At 35.5% G+C, this 26,798-nt stretch overlaps 3 protein-coding genes and 2 pseudogenes across 5 annotated transcripts; 3 read left to right on the plus strand and 2 right to left on the minus strand.

Moving 5' to 3' along the window:
• Positions 1 to 607: 607 nt before the first annotated feature.
• Positions 608 to 12,064, plus strand: LOC146949033 (G-type lectin S-receptor-like serine/threonine-protein kinase LECRK3). The gene is made up of 3 exons (XM_085745145.1): positions 608 to 771; positions 874 to 1,573; positions 9,568 to 12,064. Exons 1-3 carry the CDS (start codon positions 714 to 716, stop codon positions 11,903 to 11,905), a joined length of 3,096 nt encoding a protein of 1,031 aa, XP_085601271.1. The 5' UTR covers positions 608 to 713; the 3' UTR covers positions 11,906 to 12,064.
• Positions 12,065 to 12,681: 617 nt separating this feature from the next.
• On the plus strand, positions 12,682 to 15,730 carry LOC146949034 (PR5-like receptor kinase; annotated as a pseudogene). Its single transcript, XR_015027122.1, has 2 exons — positions 12,682 to 13,512; positions 13,638 to 15,730. The product of XR_015027122.1 is annotated as a PR5-like receptor kinase (transcript).
• Positions 15,731 to 15,769: 39 nt separating this feature from the next.
• LOC146949035 (uncharacterized) lies at positions 15,770 to 18,912 on the minus strand. The gene is made up of 9 exons (XM_085745151.1): positions 18,159 to 18,912; positions 17,959 to 18,055; positions 17,736 to 17,863; positions 17,559 to 17,643; positions 17,274 to 17,403; positions 17,019 to 17,175; positions 16,820 to 16,940; positions 16,561 to 16,737; positions 15,770 to 16,456 (listed from the first exon to the last, which is right to left on the minus strand). The coding sequence occupies exons 1-7, from the start codon at positions 18,325 to 18,327 to the stop codon at positions 16,918 to 16,920; spliced, it is 789 nt and encodes a 262-aa protein (XP_085601277.1). The 5' UTR covers positions 18,328 to 18,912; the 3' UTR covers positions 15,770 to 16,456; positions 16,561 to 16,737; positions 16,820 to 16,917.
• LOC146949036 (uncharacterized) lies at positions 16,084 to 16,918 on the minus strand. Its single transcript, XM_085748471.1, has 4 exons — positions 16,820 to 16,918; positions 16,561 to 16,737; positions 16,394 to 16,456; positions 16,084 to 16,272 (listed from the first exon to the last, which is right to left on the minus strand). The coding sequence occupies exons 1-4, from the start codon at positions 16,916 to 16,918 to the stop codon at positions 16,084 to 16,086; spliced, it is 528 nt and encodes a 175-aa protein (XP_085604597.1).
• Positions 18,913 to 22,979: 4,067 nt separating the features above from the next.
• Positions 22,980 to 26,749, plus strand: LOC146949037 (G-type lectin S-receptor-like serine/threonine-protein kinase LECRK3; annotated as a pseudogene). Its single transcript, XR_015027120.1, has 3 exons — positions 22,980 to 23,154; positions 23,252 to 23,938; positions 24,271 to 26,749. The product of XR_015027120.1 is annotated as a G-type lectin S-receptor-like serine/threonine-protein kinase LECRK3 (transcript).
• The last annotated feature ends 49 nt before the right edge of the window (positions 26,750 to 26,798 follow it).

The following is a 26,798-nucleotide window of genomic DNA, read 5'->3' on the forward strand; positions in this document are numbered from 1 at the left end:
TTAACATGAAAAGAATTAAATATGAATTTTTTAAAACGACAAAAATTAAAGATAAAAGTAACAAAATCTGGATGTAGAAATCAAATTTTGTGACAATTTTTTGCAGAGAAACTTTTAGGAATGTTCTTAACATGTCTGCGAAAAAATTGTTCAAAAACTCAAGAGTTTACGCATAAATTAAACAAATTTGATTTGAGTAGGGATTAATACTGAGTGCAAAACAAAATTAAGGACTAAAAGAACTATTAAAATTAAGTAAGTACTAATATACTTTCTAGGGGGTTTGCTTCTTTGACAAGCTTCCTTTGTTAAAAAAAAAAGGAAGGACTAAACTTAAAAAATCTCAATTTTATAAAGACTAAAAACATATTTAACCCTTTATTTTTTTTTGTGTTAATATTTGGTTTTTAAGAGAAAGGATCATCGATAATATGAAGTTCAGCGGTAAAATAAGTATAATTATTCAAAAGTTATTCCACCAACAATCAAACTTGGTTCTTTCACTTGTTGTGGTGGTTTTGGTCAAAAAGAAAAACAATTATTGTGGCAGCCAATTGGTCAACACTAGCGATTAAGCATAAGTCTTAAATCAAAAGCGCGTAAATTCATTGCAGTTCCCTTCCTAAACTGGCACCCTTTTATATCACAAAAGAAAATTTGGATAACTATTTTCTCTGCTCCACCTTCTTCTCCATTTCGATTTTAGCTTCCACATGGTTGAGCCAATGTCATTTTTGTTCTTCTTCACACTTCATCTATCAATAACTTCAGGTACACTTATACACAAATTAAATACATATCATAATCTTTCTCTTCACTTCTTCTAATTATTCAATGTTCAATGTCTAAGTTATCTTTTTTTCTATTTTGCAGTGGTATTTTCAGCGGAATTCACTATAGTTAACAATTGCAACTATACTGTTTGGCCAGCTTCACATACTACTAGTGGAAATAGTGGCAATGCAACATTAGCAACCACCGGATTCATGTTAAAACCCCGTGAGAATTCAACAATTACAGCGCCTGCCAAATGGACTGGTCATTTCTGGGGACGGACTCTCTGTACAGATTCTGTCTCCAAAAACTTCTCCTGTGTCACGGGTGACTGTGGATCCGGCAAAGTAGCATGTGATGGCCGCAGCGGATCACCGCCTTTGACACTGGCGAAAATCTCTCTGGACAGTGCTAACAATCAAGATTTTTATGATGTCAGCTTAGTAGACGGTTATAATGTCCCGATGGAAATTGTTCCGTTAGGTGGTTCCGGTAAGTCATGTAACAGCACGGGTTGTCCTACAGATTTGAACGCGGTATGTCCAACGGAGTTGAAAGTAACAAAAAATGGGACGGTTGTGGCGTGCCAGGGTCCTTGTGCTGCTTTTAATTTGCAGTTTTTCTGTTGCGTTGGGAATCATTCAGGTCCAAATACTTGTGAGCCAAGTGTGTATGCTAAGATATTCAAGACAACGTGCCCTCAAGCCTATAGCTATGCGTATGATGATCAGACCAGCACGTTCACTTGTCCGGCCACCGATTATCACGTTGTTTTTTGTCCTGCCTCAAATAACTCCAGGTTAGATACTAATACTAATAATAGTTCAAAATATTTTTCATGTCATTTTATATTTATAAAATAGTTCTACCATTTGCAAACTGTTTCTTGTTATCGGTTAGCTTATATGCAAATTGTTATTAGTTTGCACCCGCTTTTGGTTAACTTATCTATCACATTAAGTTGCGCTATACAAATCTGTTATTCTGGCACGTTAGACTAACGATGTTCTAAACGATGTTCCAACACAGAACGCAGTAAACAGATGTTGTATATGATGTTTAGAACATTAAGCTAACATACATAAACATAACAGAGAGAAATAACAGACAGGAAAGAAAAGAGGCACAGAGAAATTGTTAACCAAGTTCGGTGCAACGTCACCTACTCTGGGCGCTACCAAGCCAGGAAGGAAATCCACTAGTGCAGTCCGTATTCAAAAGCTCTCAGCAAACCACGTTTGCACTTATGACCTAGGACCTACCCTAACTTAGACTTCAACCTAGGAACTCCTAGATCTGAGATCCCATCTCACTCCCTTACAACAGATCACAATCCCCTGTGATTCCCAAATTACAGACTCAAATCAAATGAGGTTACCCTCAAAAATAACAACTTGCAACCTTGCTTAAAAGCTTAGATGTAGTTCACAATCTACCTAGCTCCTTGCTTAAAAGCTTCGGAGTAGTATACAATATTACAACTCAAAGCACAATCCTAAACATGTATCAAGATGATACACGAAAGGCTCACAAGATATAAGACTCAAAACCTAAACAAAACTCTATTTTGTAAACCAATGTCTTGAATAATTCTTCAGGTCCTGCAACCTCCTTTATATACTGAAGCAAGGCGTGTCATTCCATCAATCATGCTTCAGATCGGATCAGTGACTTATTGATTAAGCAACATGGACGGATATGGAAACTCCTAGAAATTAGGCTTATTAAAAGTCACCTTAAAAATACTTTCCTAAGTCATTTTAACAATTCCTTAAGAAATCACATATGTTCTGATCTCATCATAATTGCACACGATTCATACCAACACATGCTGGTGTGGATTCCTTCAATTAAGCAAGCGCGTGCGTAAACATAGGCAAAGCACAGAACGTACAGACCAGGTCTGGATGTTGAACATTGTGTTCCACATCTGAATTGAATATTTGTTTTAGGTAAAAATGAAGCCAACATACAAATATCCAACAATCTCCCCCTTTGGCAAATTTTTGGCTAAAACAAATTCAGCCCACACCTGTTAAGACAGAGAGATAGCTCACGCAACCTTTCCTTCAATCTTCACAATTAAAATCTTTCTTGAAGAAAGGTTCACATTCTCAGACTTCTAAAAGATACCACAATATAATTCTTCAGTCATCACACATAATCTTCATGACTAGAAGAAGTATATTACAGGTCTCAGATTCTGCTTCCAATATTTTCACACAACCATCAACATATGGAATTATGCAGACAAGAGAAGCTAAAAAGGTATCAGAGAGAAAATCAGTCTTGCAGCAAAGGACGTATAAGGAAAAATAAATTCCTATACATCCTAAACAGAAAGTCAACTGTCACAACATGCTACTTAGAGAAATATAAGAAACAACGTTCAGTAGCTCAAACCATCAGGATGTTCCAACATCCACAAGAACATTCAGGGACAATGAAGTTTACTCCCCCTCAAAGAGTACAAACAGATATTTCTTACTCCCCCTGAATTCATGCAAACTAGCAGAAATTTGTTGTTGAAGATCATGCAAAAAAAATTCCTCATACATACACACATTCCTTATAGTACTAGAATACCAGAAGTCTGATGTCTCAACATCAATAAGCACATACATAAATACTTAAACACCAGATCAAGGGATTGCAGACAGCAACTAAGTGCACATATAGAATGCAGAGAAGTGATGTGTTCCAACATCACCTAACACAACTAGAATCATACATTTACTCCCCCTTTTTAGCCATAAAATATGCCAAAATAAGAATACCAAATACTTAGATAAAACAGTCTTCAACTTCCAGAGATGTTCAGAATATAAGAGTACCAAGATTAAGAAGAAAGTATTCAGTTACAGACCATAACACATAAGGTGTTCAAAATATCCAAGGCATATCCCACAAAAACAACAAAAAAAAAATCAAACATAACAAAAGAAAAAGAAAAATTATTCTTCTGCCTCAGAGCTGCTCCCAGATGCTTCTTCTTCATCCTTGTCATCAGCTTCCTCATCTTCATTCTCAGATTCATCCTCAACTTCCTTTTCACTCTCCAGCTCCTTATCTTCTGTACCAGCTTCCTCTCCTTCCAGGGCATGGATCATCAGTTCAAACTTAGCCTTCCTCTCATCCAGCATAGCACATGTGTCCTTCAAGGCTGCAATGATCTCTTCCTTTGTCATAATACCTGTACTAGGAACAGAAGCAAATGTTCCAACAAGATCTGGAGCATGATTATCTCCAAAAAGTTTCTGATGAAAAGTAAAAGGAGATTCTCTCTTCATTGGCATATCATCAGCAGAGATGAGACCAGGATGTTGACTAAGCATAATATTACAAAGCAAGGTAGGAAAAGCAATTGGGAATCTGACAGCATCAGTCTTGGCATGCTTTACAGTTTGTTCAAACACATAACGACCAATATCCATCTTTGTTTTAGTTCCTATGGCATAAATAAATTTACCCAAACCTGTTGCAATGTCTGAGGAGTGAGTAGTGGGAACCCAGTTTGCAGCTCCAATTTGGTTCAGAACAGCATACTTCATGCTTAATTTTCCTGAGGAAATCTTCCCTTTCTTTGGCCAAACTTTCACCTTATTGGCTGTGATTTCTTTGCAAATCTGATTGTCAGTGGCTTCCACCTCAGCAGCACCTCCTTCGACACCTAGAAAGCTATTGATGATGTTGGGGGAGAAGTTGACACATTCTCCTCTAACGTATACCTTTTGATAATCTTTCCTGAGAGGATTATCACAATCCTTGGGAATATTTACCAGAAACTCTCGAACCAGCTTTTCATAGCACTCTCCTAGCTTGCACACTGTTTTCTCCAGACCAGCCTCTTTGATCAAACTCATTACCTCTTCAATCTTCAAGGCCTCTTCACTCAGTTCTCTTTCTAAAGCAAGTCTCCTATGGTAAATAAATTTCCACCTCTTAGCAAAGCTTGGAAGATGAAATGACACTTTGTCGATGGGCACGTCTTCAACCACCTGTAGGTCTTTCTTATCAGTTTTCTTTAAGTCAGAGGGAATGATGTTTGGAACATCCTTCTTAACATCATACTCAGATTCACTTGAAGAGACAACTTTTCTCTTTTTCGAACTTCCAGCAGTAGCTTTCACCATCACTTTACTCCAACTTTTCTTTGGGCCAATACTAGCAGACTTTGTCCTTCTTTTGGGTGTTTCAGTCACAGTGGTATCCGTCTTCTTTGAGGTTTGGCTAACAGCAGGAACAACCTTACCTTTGTTACTTCTTAGTCTCTTGGCCATGCTATTACCAAGGATCTGTGTCTAAGGAACATCCTCCAGATTGAGTTTATCAACATCTACCACATCTTTATCACTTTCTTCCGCTTCTTCATCATTTCTTTTAGAACCATCACCAGAGACACTATCCTCTTCTGTTTGAGCTTTCTCCACAGTCCTTTCGGGACCATTCTCCTTTTCAGAATCTGACTCAACACTAGGTACTTTTTCAACACTCACATCCTCTTCTTCACCAGATGACTTAGCAATTTGACCCAGGGATGTGCTAACATCCGGTTCAACATTCTCTTGAGCTAGGGTTTCTTTAGTTTTTTCAACAGAGGCCTCAGTACCAGTTTCTTTCTCCGGTTTATCTAAATTCATGTTCTCAGTACTTTCTATAGCATCATTCAGGTCTTCTAACCCTAGTTTTCTATCAGATACAGGTTCACCAGGAATTTGAGTAGAAACGGGATTACCTTTCTCACGACTAGGTGTTGCAACATCTGAGGAGATCTTTGAATCGTCACCAGCATTAGTATCACTAACAGCAGAACCTTTCTCCGTCGTCTTAAAAGGATTCTCCTTTTCATAGAGATCTGTCATGGTTAGGGCTTGCTTGGATTCACCCTTCTTTGTGGTCTTCTTCTTCTTAGTGCAGGACTTCTCAGCAGTTTTCTTCATAGATTTTGTAGGAGAGACAGTGTTGAGTGGCTTGACCATCTTAGGAGCAGAGGAACTGGTTTCACGTTGAGCGGCGGCTTTCATTTCAGAAGAAACAGAGGTGTCCTTTTTGAATTTCATGACGAAGTAAAAAAGATGATATCGAATGGGGTGAGAAAGGAAAATTGAAGATTGATTTGGAGAAGAAAGAGTGTGAACGGTTTTGAGAGGTTTTGAGAGAAAGAAGAGAATGACAAGGGTTAGGAGTGATATGTGTGATATGATTGCGGTTGGTAGAGAGAGGGAAGTTAATTGGGAAAAACCGCCTAAATATGCGTGCACTAATAAGTAACCTGAAGCACAACCTTCTTTTGCATGCTTTCCCCTAGTTAACTGCTATAGCCTCTTCCTTAGAGAAATGTCCAGTCTGTCCTTTATTTTTTTAAATTTTTTGAGATCCAACAACTCTTCAAATTCATCACTTACTATTCCTTCTATAGGGATGCAGCTGATTTCTTTAGGATTTCCACTTAGATTCTTTTGAAGTTTATTAATTTCTAGAGGTGAGTCTCTCTGAGAACCTCTTGTTACTTCTTGAGAGTGTGATGTCCTTTGATCTTTCTGATGTTTCAGTATCCTATCCAACATGTCAACATGTTCTTCTGAGATCCATTTGTAGCAGTCATTCTTAGTCCTTTTTCCTTTCATAAGAACTAGTCCCTCCTTATTTGTTACCCTGCAACCAAGTTTGTTGAATCTTACCTCCAGACCTTGGTCACACAGCTGACTCACACTGATTAAATTTGAGAAGAGTCCTTCAACAAATAATACATTATTAAGTTTGGGTAGCTCATTATTGATCAACTTACCTTTACCTCGTATTTCTCCCCTACCATCATCACCAAAGGTTACATACCCTTTCTCACAAGGTCTTATGTATTCAAAATAGTTGTCATTCCCAGTCATATGTTTGGAACAACCACTGTCAAAATACCAAACTTCTTTTGATGTTGACTTTTTAGATGTGTGTCCTACCAAGCAAACATTGTCACTCCTAGGCATCCATTTGTGATTGAATTTACTTGGATAACCGTATAGTTTGTAGCAGAAAGGTCTAATGTGGCCTTTTCTCTTACAATGATGACAAATCCAAAGGCGAGTTCTCCTTTTCTCATACAGATGTTGTTGAGAAGGTTCCAACATAGTCTTGTTATCAGAGGTTCCACCATTTCCTGAAGTGTCTGTAACCTTATTATGCCTTTTAGGTTCTTCTTTTCTTATCAATCCATGATCTTCCATAGCATATGCAATTTTTTTGTTACGTTGTTTTCGATTCAGAGATTGATAATTGAAATCTATACCTTTTGTTTGTCTCTTGCCTTCACCTTCTGCAACATTATTCAGAAATGTAGACTCATTTTCAACTTGTATTTTTACTCTCCAATTTGAGAGTTTAAACATGTTACCTCAACATTGAGTTCAGATACCTTTGTCAGAAGAGCATTTTTATCTGCAAGGAGTTGATTATTTATCTTCTTTTGTTCTCCTAACATCGTACAGATTTCAGTGCTTCTAGCATGCAGATCCTTATATGCAGTAACTAGATCATCATACTCCAATTCTTCATCACAAGACTCATCATCAGAGTAGATTTTTCATGTTATAGCAGTTACTTGTCTAGAGAACATAACTTCATTTAATCTTTCAGACACATCTTTCATAGACCAAGCATTATTGAACCTTTTCTTGTAAAAGTTAGTACATTCTGTTGTTATGTGACCAAAACCTCCACATTCACGACATTGATCTTCCTTGTCTTTCTGCTTTTCTCTGATGTTGGATCTAGTGTTCTGACTATTTTTTGCCAAACTCACAATTTTGTTGAACAGTTTTCCTAGGAGAACTACAGATTTAGTCAATTTTTCATTATTTCCAGGATTCCCTTGAGTTTCTTTAATGCCAGTAGAGTAAACTTCCTTTTCAACCCTATTGTTGATGATGATTTCAAAATTCTGTAGAGATCCAATGAGCTCTTCTATCTTCATTTCAGAAATGTTCTGAGCTTCTTCTATAACAATGACTTTAATGTCGAATCTTTTAGGAAGAGACCTGAGAATTTTTCTGATCAGTTTTTCTTCAGACATCTTTTCCCCAAGAGTATCAAAAGCATTAGCAATGTCAAGAATGTTCATGTAGAATTCTTCGATACTCTCATCTTCCTTCATGGTCAGTTTTTCAAACTGAGTGGTTAGAAGCTGTAATCTAGATTTTTTCACTCCTGGGGTGCCTTCATAAGTAATTTCCAGAATTTCCCATGCCTTTTTAGCAATATTGCATTGTTTAATCATTCTGAACACATTTTGATCAACCCCGTTGAAGATAGCATTTAGAGCCTTAGAATTAGCAAGAGAAGCTTCATCCTCAGCTGAAGTCCAATCTTCTTCTGATTTCAGAACACTAGTCTTGTTTCCATCTTTGTCAAGTGCCATAGGATGTTCCCAACCTTTTAACACTGCTTTCCAAGTTTTGATGTCAATAGATTTAAGGAAAACACTCATCCGAGATTTCCAGTAATCATAGTTGGTTCCATCTAGCACTGGTGGTCTGTTAACAAAACCTCCTTCTTTCTCCATATTGCCAGAATACATCTCCTCTGGATCTCACCCAATAACAGGCAGGGTGCCTGCTCTGATGCCAATTGTTATTTTGGCACGTTAGACTAACGATGTTCTAAACGATGTTCCAACACAGAACGCAGTAAACAGATGTTGTATATGATGTTTAGAACATTAAGCTAACATACATAAACATAACATAGAGAAATAACAGACAGGAAAGAAAAGAGGCACAGAGAAATTGTTAACCCAGTTCGGTGCAACGTCACCTACTCTGGGGGCTACCAAGCCAGGAAGGAAATCCACTAGTGCAGTCCGTATTCAAAAGCTCTCAGCAAACCACGTTTGCACTTATGACCTAGGACCTACCCTAACTTAGACTTCAACCTAGGAACTCCTAGATCTGAGATCCCATCTCACTCCCTTACAACAGATCACAATCCCCTTTGATTCCCAAATTACAGACTCAAATCAAATGAGGTTGCCCTAAAAAATAACAACTTGCAACCTTGCTTAAAAGCTTAGATGCAGTTCACAATCTACCTAGCTCCTTGCTTAAAAGCTTCGGAGTAGTGTACAGTATTACAACTCAAAGCACAATCTTAAACATGTATCAAGATGATACACGAAATGCTCACAAGATATAAGACTCAAAACCTAAATAAAACTCTATTTTGTAAACCAATGTCTTGAATAATTCTTCAGGTCCTGCAGCCTCCTTTATATACTGAAGCAAGACGTGTCATTCCTTCAATCATGCTTCAGATCGAATCAGTGACTTATTGATTAAGCAACATGGACGAATATGGAAACTCCTAGAAAGTAGGCTTATTAAAAGTCACCTTAAAAATACTTTCCTAAGCCATTTTAACAATTCCTTAAGAAATCACATATGTTCTGATCTCATCATAATTGCACACGATTCATACCAACACATGCTGGCGTGGATTCCTTCAATTAAGCAAGCGCGTGCGTAAACATAGGCAAAGCACAGAACGTACAGACCAGGTCTGGATGTTGGAACATTGTGTTCCACATCTGAATTGAATATTTGTTTTAGGTAAAAGTGAAGCTAACATACAAATATCCAACAAAATCAACTTGTGAATATAAGATCAATTCGTTCAGTTGGACAAATACTAACATAAAAAAATTAACCTACTAATATCTGTCATTAAAAAAACAAATTCATTGATTTGGACATAAACGGTTTCAAATTCCGCTTCAAAGATTATTCATCACTATATTTTATTATGCAGCTTAGCATCATTGGATCAAGGTGTAATTGTTGGTGAGTCACTTATTGCTGGCAGTGGCACAACTCATTGGCTCTCTGCTTCGGGAGATTTTGCATTTGGATTTTACCAACTTCCAAATGAGCTTTTCTTGCTGGCTATATGGTATGACAAGATACAAGATGATGCCATCATTTGGTATGCAAATGGAGACAACCCTGCTTCTAAGGGATCAAGATTGATATTAAATGATTCTCGTGGTTTGGTGCTCACTAACCCTCAAGGTTTAGAGTTATGGAGATCAGATTTCACATCAGGTACAATTTCTAATGGTCTAATGAATGATGATGGAAACTTTCAATTGCGAGACAAAAATAATGAGACATTATGGGATAGTTTCAGTCATCCTACTGACACATTAGTACCGAATCAAGTAATGGTGTTGAATGGAAATCTTTCTTCACGACAAGGATCGTTCAACTTCTCACAAGGAAGGTTTAAACTTCATCTACAAGAGGATGGGAATCTTGTGCTCAACCTTATAAATTTGCCAAGCAATTACAGTTACAGGCCTTACTACGCTTCTATGACCATTAGTGGTGATTCTAAGAATCAAACAAACGTTGGTCAGCGTTTGATATTTGACGAATCAGGTTTCTTATACATTGCAAAAAAAGGAGGGGATAACTTTTCTATCAGCAATCCAAATGGGGCATTCTCAACGGATGATTTCTACTACAAAGCAACTATTAATTTTGATGGAGTTTTCACCATTGCATTTTACCCTAAAGATCCAAAGAGAGGACAAAGTTGGGTCACTGCAAAGACTATACCAGAAAACATATGTTTGCATTCTACACTCCTAGGTGAAGGTGTATGTGGGTTTAATAGCATTTGCACCATTACAAATGACCAAAGGCCAAATTGTACCTGCCCCGACGAATATTCTCCGATTGATTCAAATAACATGTATGCTGGTTGCATACCAAATTTTCAAGTTATTTGTCAAGCAGGTGGGAATTTGGGTCCACAAGATAATCTATATACAATGAAGGATTTACCAAATATTGATTGGCCTGATTCTGATTATGAATCTATAATTCCATCTAATTTACAAGAATGTAAGGAATCATGTTTGCAAGATTGCTTATGTGTTTTGGTTCATTTTGATGAAGGTTCTTGTTTTAAAAAGAAGCTTCCACTATCTTATGGTGTAAATGATCCGGCGGTAAAAGGTATTTCTATCATGAAATTGATGAAAAGTGATCATTTGTCCTCCTTGTCAGAAGAGAAGAAAGATCATGATACTTTGGTCATTGTGATTTCAGTTCTTTTGGGAAGCTCGGTGTTTGTCATTTTAACTTTGCTTGGTGCAATATTTTTTGGGTTCCCCTACAACCTCAAGAAGATCAAAAGTAGTAGAACCAACAAAAGTGTTGTTGACAATAACTTGCGCAGTTTTAGCTTTAAGGAAATTGTGGAAGCAACGCATAACTTTAGAGAAGAATTGGGAAGAGGATCTTGTAGCATTGTCTACAAAGGAACAATAGAGATGATGATCAATGTGGCAGTTAAGAAACTAGACAAGCTGATCCAGGATAGTGATAAGGAATTTAAGACTGAAATGAGTGTGATAGGCCAAACTCATCATAGGAATCTTGTCCGTCTTCTTGGATATTGCAACGAAGGACAACATCGCATTTTGGTATATGAGTTAATGAGTAATGGCACTTTAGCAAGCTTTCTTTTCAACCCATTAAAACCAGATTGGAACCAACGAGTCAACATTATCCTGGGGATTGCAAGAGGTCTTGTTTACTTGCACGAGGGGTGTTGCACCCAAATCATCCATTGTGATATAAAGCCACAGAATATACTTCTAGATGATCAATACAATGCAAGAATTTCAGATTTTGGATTAGCAAAGTTATTGTTGATTAATCAAAGCCACACTGAAACTGGAATTAGAGGAACCAAAGGGTATGTTGCACCAGATTGGTTTAGGAGTGCACCAATAACCGCTAAAGTTGATACTTATAGTTTTGGTGTACTGTTGTTAGAGATCATTTGTTGTAGGAAAAATGCAGAGAAAGAATTTTTTGCTGAAGAAAAAGGGATTTTAACTGATTGGGCTTATGATTGCTACAAGACTAAAAGACTCGATATTCTTCTCGAAAAAGATAACGAGGCTAGCAACGACATGATGTGCTTGGAAAAGTTTGTCATGATAGCTATTTGGTGCATTCAAGAAGATCCTTCTCTTAGGCCAACAATGAAGAAGGTTTTGCAGATGTTAGAAGGAATTGTTGAAGTTGCAGTTCCCCCAAGTCCCTATCTATTTGGTTCTGTAAGTTTTAATTAGTATTAGTTTCTTTTGGTGGGATTTTAACATTAAATTGGTTGTATTTATGAACAAATGAGAAGTTTAATGTATGGTACATGCACAACAACAATTAGAACCTATGTTTTGCTTTCTACTGTATACTTAAGAAATAATAAGATTTCTATTGATCCAAACAAATATTACATGGTGAAAATGTCAAAACTACATAAACTCTATTTACAAACTTAGTAAATATTAAAAAAATGTCTGTTATTGGGAACTAGTGGTCATGCTCCAATGGTCAGAAGCTTCCTGTTTCACCTATCTTTTGAGTTGTAACAAATTAATCTTCTAAGATATTTAAACAATAAATTTTTCTTTGAAAAATTTCAAACTACGATGTTCACAAGATTGTCAAACAGCTTCATTTCCTAAAGTGTAATTTTCATTTGCAAAAGATGTATTCAAAACTATATCAATCAGATACCATATTCTAAATATAAAGCAAAATTTTGAGGTTTTTTAGCGCATCTACTGGAATGTGCCTAGGAAATTAAACGTAGACATAATGGATGTATGACCTTTAATAAGGGGATGTGAACTTTAAAGGGTGCTCTTGGGACGTGTTAGCATTTTTTTATCTCTGCTAGCTCGTGAAGTGTTGTTTGGGTTTTCACTTTTTAACACCTTCAAAATCTAATAGTATAACTACATTGTGACCTTTCGGTTTCTTGAAGTTTCTTTTGCCACCGTATATCATCAATACTTTGGCCCTTTGCAAAAGTCTTCTGAAAGACCAAGGGTATTTAACAACAAAACCGGAGTATCAGTAATGAATGAACATTTTTCCTAAAATGTTACTTGTAATAATTAGTTATTGAGAAATGCTAACATGCCCGTTAGGGATTTAAGGTATTGTTTAAACAATCAACAGTAATAACTTTTTCTTTAAAAAATTATGTAATTTTGACTTTTACGTATTTTTAACTTGTATTTTCAAGATAAAGTTTCTTTTTGTGTATTCTTTAAACAATGCATTCTCTTAACGGTTAACATGACCATTAGTTGTTAGATTAATATTCAGTTCTTCGTGTAGGTTTGAGCTCAAAACCTTCATTTATTCTTTTACTCAAAGAAGTTGAGCATTCAAATCCACTTCAACTAATCAATTTTAATGTGTTAAAAATTTTATACTAGATATTTGTATGACTATTACATTTTAAACCGTTGTTATTGTACGTTACCTTTTCAAAATCAGTTGAAGCAAGACGAAAGAGGTAGATACTCGTATTTTATATAAGGTAAGGAAAAGTATTGTGAATCTTTTACTTAAGCTTCCATCTTCATTTTCATTTCAGCAGTGCTATTCCTCCCGAAAAAAACATCCCGAGACCATCCCGAAAAGTGCTTAGCCAATAGAATTTAGTTATTGCCGGAAAACATGGGAGGCATGGCATACACACAACAAAAGTATAAAGGTCGGGATAACGGTCGGGATAGCTTTTTCGGGATAAACATCATTATCCTTTTCATTTTAATTTCATTCCCAATATCTCATCTTTCCAAAATGTACATAAGCTTTCATCTGCTTAGGCCAACACCATTTTTTTCATTTTTGTTATTAACCCTTCATCTTTTATTACCAGGTAATCTCTTTTTTTCGACATTAAGGTAATTTTATTTTTTATAAATCATATGATCTTACTTGTCCAGAATTAAATCAATTTGTTTTTCTTCAATTTTAATTAAATCATGTTGTTTCCTGTTGCAGGGGCCAATTCAGCGGTGTTCACACTAATTAACAAGTGCAACTACGCAGTGTGGCCAGCTGCTCTTACTACAAGCACAAACGCAACTCTCCCAACCACCGGCTTAATTTTAAAGTCGGGAAAGACTTCCACCGTTACAGCACCCGACACCTGGTCTGGCCACTTTTGGGGCCGGACTGATTGCAACATAGACTCTGTCACAGGAAAATTCTCTTGTGTCACCGGCAACTGTGGGTCAGAGAAGTTAGCTTGTAATTGCAAGGGACCCGAACCGCCTACCACGCTGGCACAGTTTAGTTTATCCGGTGAAGGCGGACTTGATTTTTACAACGTCAGCGTGGTAGACGGTTTCAACATTCCCATTTTGGTGGTTCCTGTTGGTGGTTCTGGGCAGAATTGTAGTAGCACCACTCGTCCTGTGGATCTTAACAACGAGTGTCCCACGAATCTTAGGGTCTACAACAAAAGTAAAGTGGAGACGTGCCAAGGTGCTTGCTCAGCATTAAAATTGAAGCGATTTTGTTGCGTTGAAAAATATTTATCTTCGGAAACTTGTGAGCTAAGTTCTCACTCTCTTGTGTTCAAGAGGGCTTGTCCTGATGCTTATAGCTATCCTTACGATTATGGGACGAAAACATTTAGTTGTTCATCTGAAAGTTATGACATTATATTTTGTCCACTTTCCAAAACGACAATAAAACCAAAAAGTATTTGTGGCAAAGACAATACCAGAAAACATTTGTTTAAATTCTACATTTAACAATGGTCAAAGTATTTGTGGGTTGAATAGCATTTGTACCCTTAGAGATGACCAAAGGCCAATGTGTACTTGTCTAGAAGGATATTGTCAGATTGATTCAAATAAAATGTATGGGGATTGCACACCAAATTTCCAAATGAAGAAAATTGATACTCCATCACCTCTCTTCGATTTCAAGGAAGATCATGATAATAAAACCAAAAAGAAAAAAGGTCAGGATACTTTGATCATTTTGATATCAATTCTTTTAGGAATTTCTGTGATTATAATTGTATGTTTGGTTTGTACAATTTGCTTTTGGCACAATCACAAGAAGATCAGAAGCAGTGCAACCAAAAAAAGTGTTGGTGACAAAAATTTGCGAATTTTTACCTTCAAAGAAATTCTAGAAATAACAAATAACTTCAGTGAAGAATTAGGAAGGGGTTCTTGTAGTGTTGTATACAAAGGAACAATAGATGTAGATACTAGTGTGGCGGTTAAGAAATTGGATAAGTTGTTCCAAGATTGTGATAAGGAATTTCAAACTGAAATGAATGTATAATCCAAACTCATCATAGGAATCTTGTTCGTCTTCATGGGTATTGCAGTGAGGATCAACACCGGATTTTGGTGTATGAGTTGATGAGTAATGGTACTTTAGCAAGCTTCCTTTTCACTCCTTTGAAACCAAGTTGGAACCAACGAGTTCAAATTGCCACCGGAATTGCAAGAGGTCTTGTTTACTTGCATGAGGAATGTTGCACCCAAATCATCCATTGCGACATAAAGCCACAAAACATACTTCTGGATGATGATTACAATGCTAAGATTTCCGATTTCGGTTTAGCAAAACTATTATTGATTAATCAAAGTCACACTAAAACCGGAATTAGAGGAACCAAAGGTTATGTTGCACCAGATTGGTTTAGGAGTGCACCAATCAGTGCTAAGGTTGATGTTTACAGTTTTGGTGTGTTGTTACTTGAAATAATTTGTTGTAGAAAAAATGTAGATCATGAAAATGTAAGTGAAGAAAAGAGGATTTTAACTGATTGGGCATATGATTGCTACAAGGCTAATAATTTGGACCTTCTTCTAGAAAATGAATGTGAGGTTGTCAATGATATGAGTAGAGTGGAAAAATTTGTCATGATTGCTATTTGGTGCACTCAAGAAGATCCATCTCTTAGACCAACAATGAAGAAGGCTTTGCAAATGCTAGAAGAGATTGTTGAAGTTGCAATTCCTCCAAGTCCCTACCTCTATGGTTCTTTTAGTTGAAATTAAATTAGTTACCTTCGTATGTAATTTTGATGCTTCATTTAATTTGTTTTACTAAGTCTACTATTTGTCTATAGGCATCACCTTGTTTATATAGCTTTTCTTCAAATTGGTTGTACATGACAAGGTTAAATGAGAAGTCTCATTTAAATGGTTACTAGACCATCAACCCGTGCTAACGCACGGGTCATACAAAAGAACAAATATAGCGCAAATATGAAAGTAAATAGTTACCTTGAATCGAAAAAATAGTATAATTCAACTCATAAAATAAATTGCCACAAACGCTTTTAATGTACCATATTAAACAATTTCCATGACATCGACCCTGTTACAGAAAGGAAAAACGCTAAATCCTAAATGTCTGATTCATGGAGATTGAAGAAATTCGATAACAAAGCAGATAGTTTCAGCATTCGAGTAAGTTAAACAACTTTAGTGTCGGTAGGCTCAATCTTGACACGAACAGCCCTGTTAGGTTTTGTAACCGATGTCTGACCAGCTTCACCATGTTCAACAGCCACAAAGTTAATGCTATCAGAGGACCTCTTAAGACTTGTCTTGCTGGTTGGTGTGTCAATCACAGAGGTATTGTTGCATGAGTCTTCAACCTCCTGTACATCCCGCAGACATTTGCGTAAAAAAATTTGTTTAAATTTCTTACAGATTAAATTTTCTGCATTTCATTAGTAATTGTAGATTATATATAATTAATCAATTAAGTAACATTTGAACATTATAATTGTTTGCTGGAACACCATCCACACTAAGCTCTTCACCAGATCCATCATTGGGTTTCTATCACACATACACCAACAAAAGAACCAATTAGTCATATGATGATTTCCTTATGTACATTAATCTAAAACAATTATTAGATTGTAATATCATATATGAACTACCTCCAAATTATACTTAGACATAAATTGTTCAATGACACCAACATCATCAGATGCCTTCTTAACGGCATAATTCATATACTTCTTTACGACATTTCCTTCACCAACCTCAACCTTGAAAAAAACTTGCTTGTTAATAAGCATATTAAAATCAGCAGGATAATCACTGGCTCCTTCTCCCTGTTGAAAGATTAGAAGATGTTAGTTGAAAATTCTTTGGAAAAAAAATTCCTCATATGTAGTACATGCATTTATCCACTACCTTGTCACGTTCTTTGATTAAGTCTTCCACGTTACGCCCAATAAATTGTGTCACTTGGCGATCAAAAAGGACAAAGGTAGTGGACCCTGTATCGTCCATCATAATGACATGCAGCTTGAACCTAACAAATAATCAACGGTATCAATAGACTTCTACGTATAATAAAAACAAAAGTTATATTCGGATAAGATTCAGATACCTAGGCACAACGCTTTTGCAAGTTTTGCACTTGCGACAACGGAGCATTCCATTGTCAACATTGACCAATGAAGCACACTGGGTGCATGATCGAAAGTACCATTCAACCCCAGTTTCGATCTCACATATATAGTGGCAAGTACCGAACCTTGACACACCTGTACAAATTTCACCGCCTTTTGCATATAAATCTTGAACATAAATATCAATGATTAATCCAAAACAATATTTAAAAATTCCCAAAATAGACAACTACCTGAGTTGACTCAATCATACTTTCGATTGTCATTCTCTTGGTGTTGAGCAAGTCATCTGACAGAGATGCAGAGCTGTTTGTGGAAATCTGACTAACACTTTGGGTCAATTGGAGCGATGCATTTTTCATGCTGATAAAAGTATACCAATGTCATTAAAAGAATGAAACTCAAGCAGCAAAATGTTTCATTGATGTAGTAATTATAGTATATCAAGTCTTACAAAATAAGTCCATACCAATCATAAATTTTTAGTTTCTACTTTCTATAAAAACGTAAATGCTTACCCTTCCATGTAAGCAGCAACATCAGGTAAATCGCCATTAAGTATGAGCTTAGTCCCAAAAAACGCATTAGCAATTCCCGTTACACCTAGTTTTAACAAATTGAACAGCAAGTGAACATTATTTCTCATTTCATGCGTGGATATTAATAGAAAGTAGAAACTAAAAACTATGAAATACCTAAATATTTGCGTGTCTTGCAAAACTGCAATATCAATACAACAAGCGAAGAGTTGTCATGGTTAACAAAAAAGCTCACAATTTTGTCAGCATGTTCACCCCAAAGAGAGCAATGCAAACTGTTGTTTCTGTAATCAAATATTAGGTAATAATCAATACATCCACACAATGTTTATTAAATTATATTACATGAAAGAGACACAAATAAAAAGATAAAGTTCACTCCAGATCTTGCAAAGTGAGATCAATCACTTTGCTCTTCCTGCCCTCCTTTTCAGTTTCCCTTACATCACCCCTTTCAATTACATGACCAATAACATCTGATATTATGTATAGAAAAGTAAAAACAATTGTAAGAATTTTCTCAAGGAGTGTAGAGAGTTATAAGTAATGCACAACACACATTCATAATCGAAGTATTACCAGCAGATGTGTCCTCGACATTTGAAGAGAGAATTTCATTGAATGACATGAAATCAAAAACATTGATAGGAATAGTAGGCAAGTCTTTTTTGGTAAAACTTGAGTTGTGCAACATACTAAGTTTGTGTTTGTGTTTGTGCGAAGTTAGCTTATATGGATTATTATACATAGGTTAGAAAATTAATACTATCAAAATAAGTACATAAGCTACAATATAAAATAATACTTGCGTTTCTTTTTCTTAGTTTGGTAAACAATACTACTACTTTATTTCTCCTTTCAAAAAGATAGCATTATTGTATTTCTAGCTAATGTACGATTATTATACATAGGTTAGAAAATTAATACTATCAAAATAAGTACATAAGCTACAATAATAAATAATAATTAGTCTTATAAAAAATAGGATAATTAGGTTGGAAAGGATTTTGTTTTATTTTTAATTAAAAAATAGGTTTGTTTTGTTTTTCATAAAAAAAATAGTGTAATTAGTTTAGTTTAGGCTTCATAAAAAAATAGGAGATGATTTTCTTTTGTTTTTAATAAAAAATAGGAGCGAAAATAGGATTGGATTTTCTTTTGTTTTTAATAAAAAATAGGAGCGAAAATAGGATTGGATTGGATTTAGGAGTGATGTGTTGTTTTGTTCAAAATAATAGGAGTGATTTGTTGCTTTTAGGGGTAATACAGTAATATTAAGCATTAGGGTTAGGTTAAAATTAGGGCAAAAGTTAGCTTCCGGGTTAACTTTTATATATAGATAGATTTTGGTGGAATTTAGCGTCCCTCCATATGTCACGTACTCCTCAATCACCCTAAAGGTCATACGGGTACAAGGTCGTCAATCCTTAAAATTCCGTAAACGGTCAGATAGTTATTAAGGCGGGGACTTACTCTCTCACATATAATTAAAACATAGACATAGTAAATATTCCTAAATTTTCATCAAAAGAAACCACTTTTACATATGAATCTCATAATTTCACCACATACCTTTGCTTGTCCCTAACGAATTAAATGGATATGCCTAATTCTATCTTATTAGGGGAAGAGGATAAAGTTCCTATCTAACGATGTTGAATATAGGCCAGATAAACTTTTGTAACCTAGCTCTAAGTTCAATCATATTTTTTAGGTACATCTTTCTAGGGTTATGAAAGCGTTAAGCATGATGCATACAAAAATTAAATAGACCTCAAATCATAAACTGAATAAAATACTTGCAATAATAAAATCCAATAAGCAAATATAGGTTCATCTTAGAACCCTAATCATGGTAATCAAAGATGAATTACAAAAGAAATAAAACATATTTTAAGAACAAGGGTTGAGCAGAGACTGCCTATTGATGCTCGTAGCTTTTCCCTTCCTCTTGAACCTCCAAGTTATGAATGAGAATTTTTTAATGAGAACTCTTGTATTTATAAGAAATTTTCCAACTAAGTTTTTTTTCTCCAAACCCGCAGAGAAAATACGGCAAAATGTTGTATTTTTTGGAACCACATGCGCCTCGCTCATGGAAGCAAACCACATAGCGTTTTCTCTTTGTTCTACGTGCCTAGGGAACGTGCCTCGTGAGTGGCTTCAGTCCTCGGTGTCATTTTTTTTTTACTTTTTCTTCCTCTTTTTGAGTGGTTTCTTCTTCCGAATTGGTTTTTGGATTTGGGACAAAATTTTCCCAACTTGTAAAGTCTTTAGAGAGACCTCTTGAATCTTCCTTTCCAGTGTGTTTGGAACAGAAGATTTACGCGAGAGAGAAATAAAGGAGAGAGAGATATGGAAGAAATGGGAAACTTCTCCTGTTTGGCATAGAGAAGAAATACAGGAGAGAGAGCAAAAATTTGTGGGACCCACCACCTTTTTGTTTCTCTTCAGTGGAGCGAAGAAAGCCAAGAGAGATGACCAAAATTTTACGTTTTCCATTTATACCCTTGTCTTCATTGTTCCTCTTTTTGCCTTAAACTTTTGTACAGTTACCAAGCTAAACTTATATCCACTACCAGATCCAGTCACTGCAACACAAAAGATCACAATTATCACTTCGCCATCTTCATGTCCATTTCCTACCATAGTTATTCTCTTCAGTTTGGATTCATGTTCTGGAAGTTGCTCCAATGTTGTTTCTTTCCACTATGTCTATTAATTTATATGAAACTATGGATGCTGGGTTGATTGAAAAAGCAACAAATGAAAGATAGCATATTGAAAACCAAAAGGGCGTGAGCGTTGAAAATTAAACAAGTTCTTTTGATTAATTAATATTTTAATTGAATAACAATCCTAATTAATTTAAAATGAAATTAAAAAATGTGATGATTTAATTCAAATTAATGGATTTATACTACAGGGGTATTTTAGTACTTTTCATAATAATCAACATTTCTTTCTTCTATATTTCTCTTATCTTTCTCTTATTCCAAACAATCCACCAAATCTACTCTATTTCTCACATATTTCTCTCTTCCCATACTCTCTCTCACCAATTTCTCTCTTCACAATTTCTCTTCGGAACCAAACACACCCTTCATGTCTTCGATTTCTTCATGAGGTGACTTGCTTAGTGGAATTACATAATTTTTTTAAGGAAAAAGATAGGTAGACACACTTTTTTATACACCTCTCTTGTACACCCCATGTGTCAGGGGTGTTTTAGTAATTTCACATGACATCATCACCCTCTATCATCTCTTCTTTCAAAGTTTTTGCCACGTGTCACAATTTTGTGTGGGTGTCAAAGGGTGTATGCCACCTAAGGTGGTTCATGTATAGGGGCTCTTTTTTTAATGAGAAATGATATTTTGACAACCACTTTTTGACAACTTTTGGACAACTTTCTCTCTCATACTCACATAATATTGTTATCCTCTCTCTTCCTTTTTCTCTCTCCATTGTTTTTGACCAATAAGAAGTGAGAAAAACAAGGTTGTCAACAAAGTTGTCATCAAATGGATGTCAAAATATCATTACTCTTTTTTAATACAATACTTCAAAAACACCTATAAATTGTTTGGTTTAGGGAAGAACTATAATTACAATTACTCAATATGAAAACATTACAAAATATTCCTTAATAAACCATGATCAACTTCTCACAGAACTCCTTTTTAATGACTCAAATTACTACTAAAATGACTAAAAAAACATACTAAAAAATTATGTAACATATCTTATCGTCGTCTTCACAACATTCTCCCCACAATTCTTAACAAGAGTAATTTACTTAAATGAGTTGGTAAACTTGTCTTTTCCAACTTCCCCTTTAGCTATTCTTTATACAACTTTCTCCTTTTTGTTTTGTTATAAAATTCGAAATTTCCTCGAAGCCAAAGCTTTGTGATTTCAATACTCCTTCATCCACAAAGGACAACGACTTTGTTTCTAGTTGGTGACTTTTGAAGATCTTTCCTTGTTTTATTTTACTGACTGAGTCGTCTCTATAATAGTAGTCACTATTGCACTTCCGTGGAACACTTCGTTAGTCCCTTTGACTCGTGATATATGCCTTTCACTATCATTGAAATGCATTTCTTCAACAAAAAAGAAAATGTATATATCATTGAAATACCAGTCACCAATTATATTTTTAAAAAAATCTCTATTTTTTTTCAAAAAGGTATTATTTCAAAAAAATGTGGAAAATAAATTACTACTATCATTTAATAAACTTATTCTACTGAGAAGATTTGAGTTAAACCTGGAAGTTACAGTATTAAATTATTAGCATTGAGCTAATACACAAAGAGAAGCTGGGTATGTTTATTTTGTTTTTAAGGGGAGAAGCTAGGTATGTTATGTGGTCAATTAAAAAATAGATTTAAATGAATTTTTCTCACTCTATTTTAAAACAATTGAAGTTTTAATCCCTCATTTTAAATTCATTTTTTTATCCATTTATTAAAAAAGTGACAGTGTTTATTATGTGTTTTTATTGACATAGAAATTCAATACAGTAATATAAGCTCTATTGCATTATTAATTGGTAAACAACATTCGGACCTTAAAATGAGATGTGAATGAAATTAAAAAAATAAAAGAATTTGTCAGTCATACCAAAAAATAAATGAGATACACTTCATTGTTCCAAGCTGATTGATTCCCTAGCTTATTTTTTATTTTTTTTGACAAATGATTCCCTAATTGCTAACATTCACGTAATGAGCACGTTAGTCGTTGAATAGATATCAAGCAATTCAGATTTTAATGCAGATTTTATTTTATTTTTAAAAATTAAATACACCAATCTTAAAATTAAGACTTTCAATGAAGTGATTGTCTGAATGCCTGAAACTACGGAAAAAACAATCTTATTTGTTTCAAGACATACTCCCTCCGTCCCTTAATAATTGACACAGTTGACCTTATTACGCATGTCAATGCATAATTTTGAGCTTAAATATCTTGAATAATATTATAGAAAAAATTATGAAAATTTGATATTTTGAAAATACTTATCGAGACAAATCTAACGACATCTTATATGATATTATTTATCTTTCTATATTAGTAGAAAAATATGGTCAAAGTAAGTTGGGTCAAAATTACACATTTTCAAATGGGTCATCTATTGCGGGACGGAGGGAGTAACAATTATTGTGACAGTGTTTTTTTTTTTTCGGTTAATATTTGGTTTCGAAAGGACCACCATAATATGAAGTTCGACCTTAAGACAACTATAATTGTTCAAAAATTAGTCCACCAACAATTGAACTCGGCTTCTTCCACTTATTGTGGCAGTTTTGGTCAAAGAGAAAAACAATTATTATGGCGGCTAATTAGTCAACGCCAGCCATTTAGTGTAAGTCTTAAATCAAGCGCGTAAATTCATTGCATTTCCCTTCCTAAACTGGCACCATTTCAGACCATAGAAGAATAATCAGAAGAAAACTTGCATTACTATTTTTTCTTCTTCTTCTCTTCCATTTCAAATTTAGCTTCCATATGGTTAAGCCAATGTCATTTTTGTTCTTCTTCACACTTCATCTATCAATAACTTCAGGTACACTTATACACAAATTAAATACATAACATAATCTTTCTCTTCACTTCTTCTAATTATTCAATGTTCAATGTCTATCTTTTTTTCTATTTTGCAGTTGTATTTTCAGCGGAATTCACTATAGTTAACAATTGCAACTATACGGTTTGGCCAGCTTCATCTACTACTGGTGGAAATAGTGGAAATGCAACACTTGCAAACACCGGATTCATTTTAAAACCCGGTGAGAATTCAACAATCACAGCACCTGCCAAATGGATGGTCGTTTCTGGGGACGGACAGATTCCGTCTCCAAAAATTTCTCATGTGTCACAGGTGACTGCGGATCCGGAAAAGTAGCATGTGATGGCCTCAGCGGATCACCACCTGTGACATTGGCGGAAATCTCTTTGGACAGTGCTAACAATCAAGATTTTTATGACGTTAGCTTGGTAGACGGTTATAATGTCCCGATGGAAATTGTTCCGTTAGGTGGTTCTGGTAAGTGTAACAGCACGGGTTGTCCTGCAGATTTGAACGCGGTGTGTCCAACGGAGTTGAAAGTAACACAAAATGGGACGGTAGTGGCGTGCCAGGGTCCTTGTGCTGCTTTTAATTTGCAGTTTTTCTATTGTGTTGGGAATCATTCAGCTCCAAATACTTGTGAGCCGAGTGTGTATGCTAACATATTCAAGACGACGTGCCCTCAAGCTTATAGCTATGTGTATGATGATCAGACCAGCACGTTCACTTGTCCGGCCACCGATTATCACGTTGTTTTTTGTCCTGCCTCAAATAACGCCAGGTTAGATACTAATACTAATAATAGTCCAAAATATTTTTCATGTCATTTTATATTTATCAAATCGTTCTACCATTTGCAAATTGTTTCTTGTTATCGGTTAGCTTATTTGCAAACTGTTATTAGCTTGCGCGCTACCGTTTAACTTGTCTATTGCATTAAGTTGTGCTATTCAAATGAACTTGTGAATATAAGATCAATTCATTGATTTGGACAAATACTAACATAACAATTAACATACTAACATTTGTCGTTCAAAAAATAATTCATTGATTTGGAAATGAACTCTTACAAATTCCGTTTCAAAGATTATTCATTACGATATTATCATGCAGCTTAGAATCATTGGATCAAGGTGTAATTGTTGGTGAGTCACTTATTGCTGGCAGTGGCACAACTCGTTGGCTCTCTCCTTCAGGAGATTTCGCATTTGGATTTTACCAACTTCCTAATGAGCTTTTCTTGCTAGCCATATGGTATGACAAGATACAAGATGATGCCATCATTTGGTATGCAAATGGAGACAACCCTGCTCCTAAGGGATCAAGATTGATATTAAAGGATTCTCGTGGTTTGGTGCTCACCAACCCTCAAGGTTTAGAGTTATGGAGATCAGATTTCCCATCAGGTACAATTTCTAATGGTCTAATGAATGATGATGGAAACTTTCAATTGCGAGACAAAAACAATGTGACAATATGGGATAGTTTTAGTCATCCTACTGACACATTAGTGCTGAATGAAGTAATGGAGTTGAATAGAAATCTTTCTTCACGACAAGGATCGTTCACAAGGAAGGTTTAAACTTCATCTACAAGAGGATGGGAATCTTGTGCTCAACCTTGTAAATTTGCCAAGCAATTACAGTTACGAGCCTTACTACAGTTCTGGCACCAATAGTGATACTAAGAATCAAACAAATGTTGGGCAACGTTTGATATTTGACAAATCAGGTTCCTTATACATAGAGAAAAATGGAGGAGGTAACTTTTCTATCAGCAATCCGAATGGGACATTCTCAACAGACGACTTCTACTACAAAGCAACAATTAATTTTGATGGAGTTTTCACCATAGCATTTTACCCTAAAGATCCAAAGAGAGGACAAAGTTGGGTCATTGCAAAGACTATCCCGGAAAACATATGCTTGTACTCTACATTCACTGACGGTGAAGGTGTATGTGGGTTTAATAGCATTTGCACTCTTACAAATGATCAAAGGCCTAACTGTACGTGCCCAGTTGGATATTCTCCAATTGATTCAAATAACATGTATGTTGGTTGCATATCGAATTTCCAAGTTATCTGTCAAGCTGGTGGGAATTGGAATTCAAAAGATGATTTATATACAATGAAGGAACTTCCAAATACTGATTGGCCCAAATCTGATTATGAAATAATAAGTCCATCCAGTCTACAAGAATGCAAAGAATCATGTTTGCGAGATTGCCTTTGTGTTTTGGTTTCTTTTAACCAAAGTTCCTGCTGGAAGAAGAAGCTCCCACTCTCGTATGGGAGAAATGATCAAGGAGTTAAAGGAATATCAATCATGAAGTTGATGAACAATGATCCTTTGTCATCTTTATCCGCATTGTCAAATGGGAAGAAAGACCATGATACTTTGATCATTGTGATTTCAGTTCTTTTAGGTGTTTGTCATTTTAACATTGCTTGGTGCAATATTTTTGGGGTTCCCCTACAACCTCAAGAAGATTAAAAGTAGTAGAACCAACATAAGTGTTGTTGACAATAACTTGCGAAGTTTTAGCTTTAAGGAAATTGTTGAAGCAACGCATAACTTTAGAGAGGAATTGGGAAGAGGATCTTGCAGCACTGTCTACAAAGGAACAGTAGAGATGATGATCAATGTGGCAGTTAAGAAACTAGACAAGTTGATCCAGGATAGTGACAAAGAATTTAAGACTGAAATGAGTGTGATAGGCCAAACTCATCATCGGAATCTTGTCCGTCTTCTTGGATATTGCAACGAAGGACAACATCGCATTTTGGTATATGAGTTAATGAGTAATGGCACTTTAGCAAGCTTTCTTTTCACGCCATTAAAACCAGATTGGAACCAACGAGTCCACATTATCCTGGGGATTGCAAGAGGTCTTGTTTACTTGCACGAGGGGTGTTGCACCCAAATCATCCATTGCGATATAAAGCCACAAAATATACTTCTAGATGATCAATACAATGCTAGAATTTCAGATTTTGGATTAGCAAAGTTATTGTTGATTAATCAAAGCCATACCGAAACTGGAATAAGAGGAACTAAGGGATATGTTGCACCGGATTGGTTTAGGAGTGCACCAATCACTGCAAAGGTTGATACTTATAGTTTTGGTGTATTGTTGTTAGAAATCATTTGTTGTAGGAAAAATGTAGAGAAAGAATTTTTCACTGAAGAAAAAGGGATTTTAACTGATTGGGCTTATGATTGCTATAAGACTAAAAGACTTGACTGTCTTGTAGAAAATGATAATGAGGCTGGCAATGATATGATGTGCTTGGAAAAGTTTGTGATGATTGCTATTTGGTGCATTCAAGAAGATCCTTCTCTTAGGCCAACAATGAAGAAGGTTTTACTGATGTTAGAAGGAATTGTTGAAGTTGCAGCTCCCCCAAGTCCCTATCTATATGGTTCTGTAAGTTGTAATTAGTATTAGTTTCTTTTCATGAGATTTTAGCATTGTTTTCTGTTTTCATTTTGCTAAAGCAATTTAGCATTTAGCTTTTATTCATATTGATTTTTCATATCACTTTTGGAAATTAAATTGGTTGTATTTATGAGCAATGAGAAGTTTATTACTCCCTCCGTTTCAAAATGAGTGTCGTTTTAGGTATTTACACACATATT

Source organism: Medicago sativa, chromosome 2 (genome assembly GCF_051527215.1).
Source record: "Medicago sativa cultivar Bolivia chromosome 2, Bolivia_mono, whole genome shotgun sequence".
Lineage (NCBI taxonomy): Eukaryota > Viridiplantae > Streptophyta > Magnoliopsida > Fabales > Fabaceae > Medicago > Medicago sativa.

Excerpts from the sequence above, each read along its gene's own strand:
- LOC146949033 (XM_085745145.1), top strand. The coding sequence starts at position 714 with ATGGTTGAGCCAATGTCATTTTTGTTCTTCTTCACACTTCATCTATCA. Across the intron at positions 772-873 it reads TCATCTATCAATAACTTCAG|TGGTATTTTCAGCGGAATTC; the intron begins GTACACTTATAC and ends TCTATTTTGCAG. Across the intron at positions 1,574-9,567 it reads CCTGCCTCAAATAACTCCAG|CTTAGCATCATTGGATCAAG; the intron begins GTTAGATACTAA and ends TTTATTATGCAG.
- LOC146949036 (XM_085748471.1), bottom strand. The coding sequence starts at position 16,918 with ATGGACGATACAGGGTCCACTACCTTTGTCCTTTTTGATCGCCAAGTG. Across the intron at positions 16,738-16,819 it reads TAATCAAAGAACGTGACAAG|GGAGAAGGAGCCAGTGATTA; the intron begins GTAGTGGATAAA and ends ATCTTTCAACAG. Across the intron at positions 16,457-16,560 it reads TGTCTAAGTATAATTTGGAG|AAACCCAATGATGGATCTGG; the intron begins GTAGTTCATATA and ends TATGTGTGATAG.
- LOC146949035 (XM_085745151.1), bottom strand. The coding sequence starts at position 18,327 with ATGTATAATAATCCATATAAGCTAACTTCGCACAAACACAAACACAAA. Across the intron at positions 18,056-18,158 it reads TGTCGAGGACACATCTGCTG|ATGTTATTGGTCATGTAATT; the intron begins GTAATACTTCGA and ends ACATAATATCAG. Across the intron at positions 16,941-17,018 it reads TGCAAAAGCGTTGTGCCTAG|GTTCAAGCTGCATGTCATTA; the intron begins GTATCTGAATCT and ends ATTATTTGTTAG.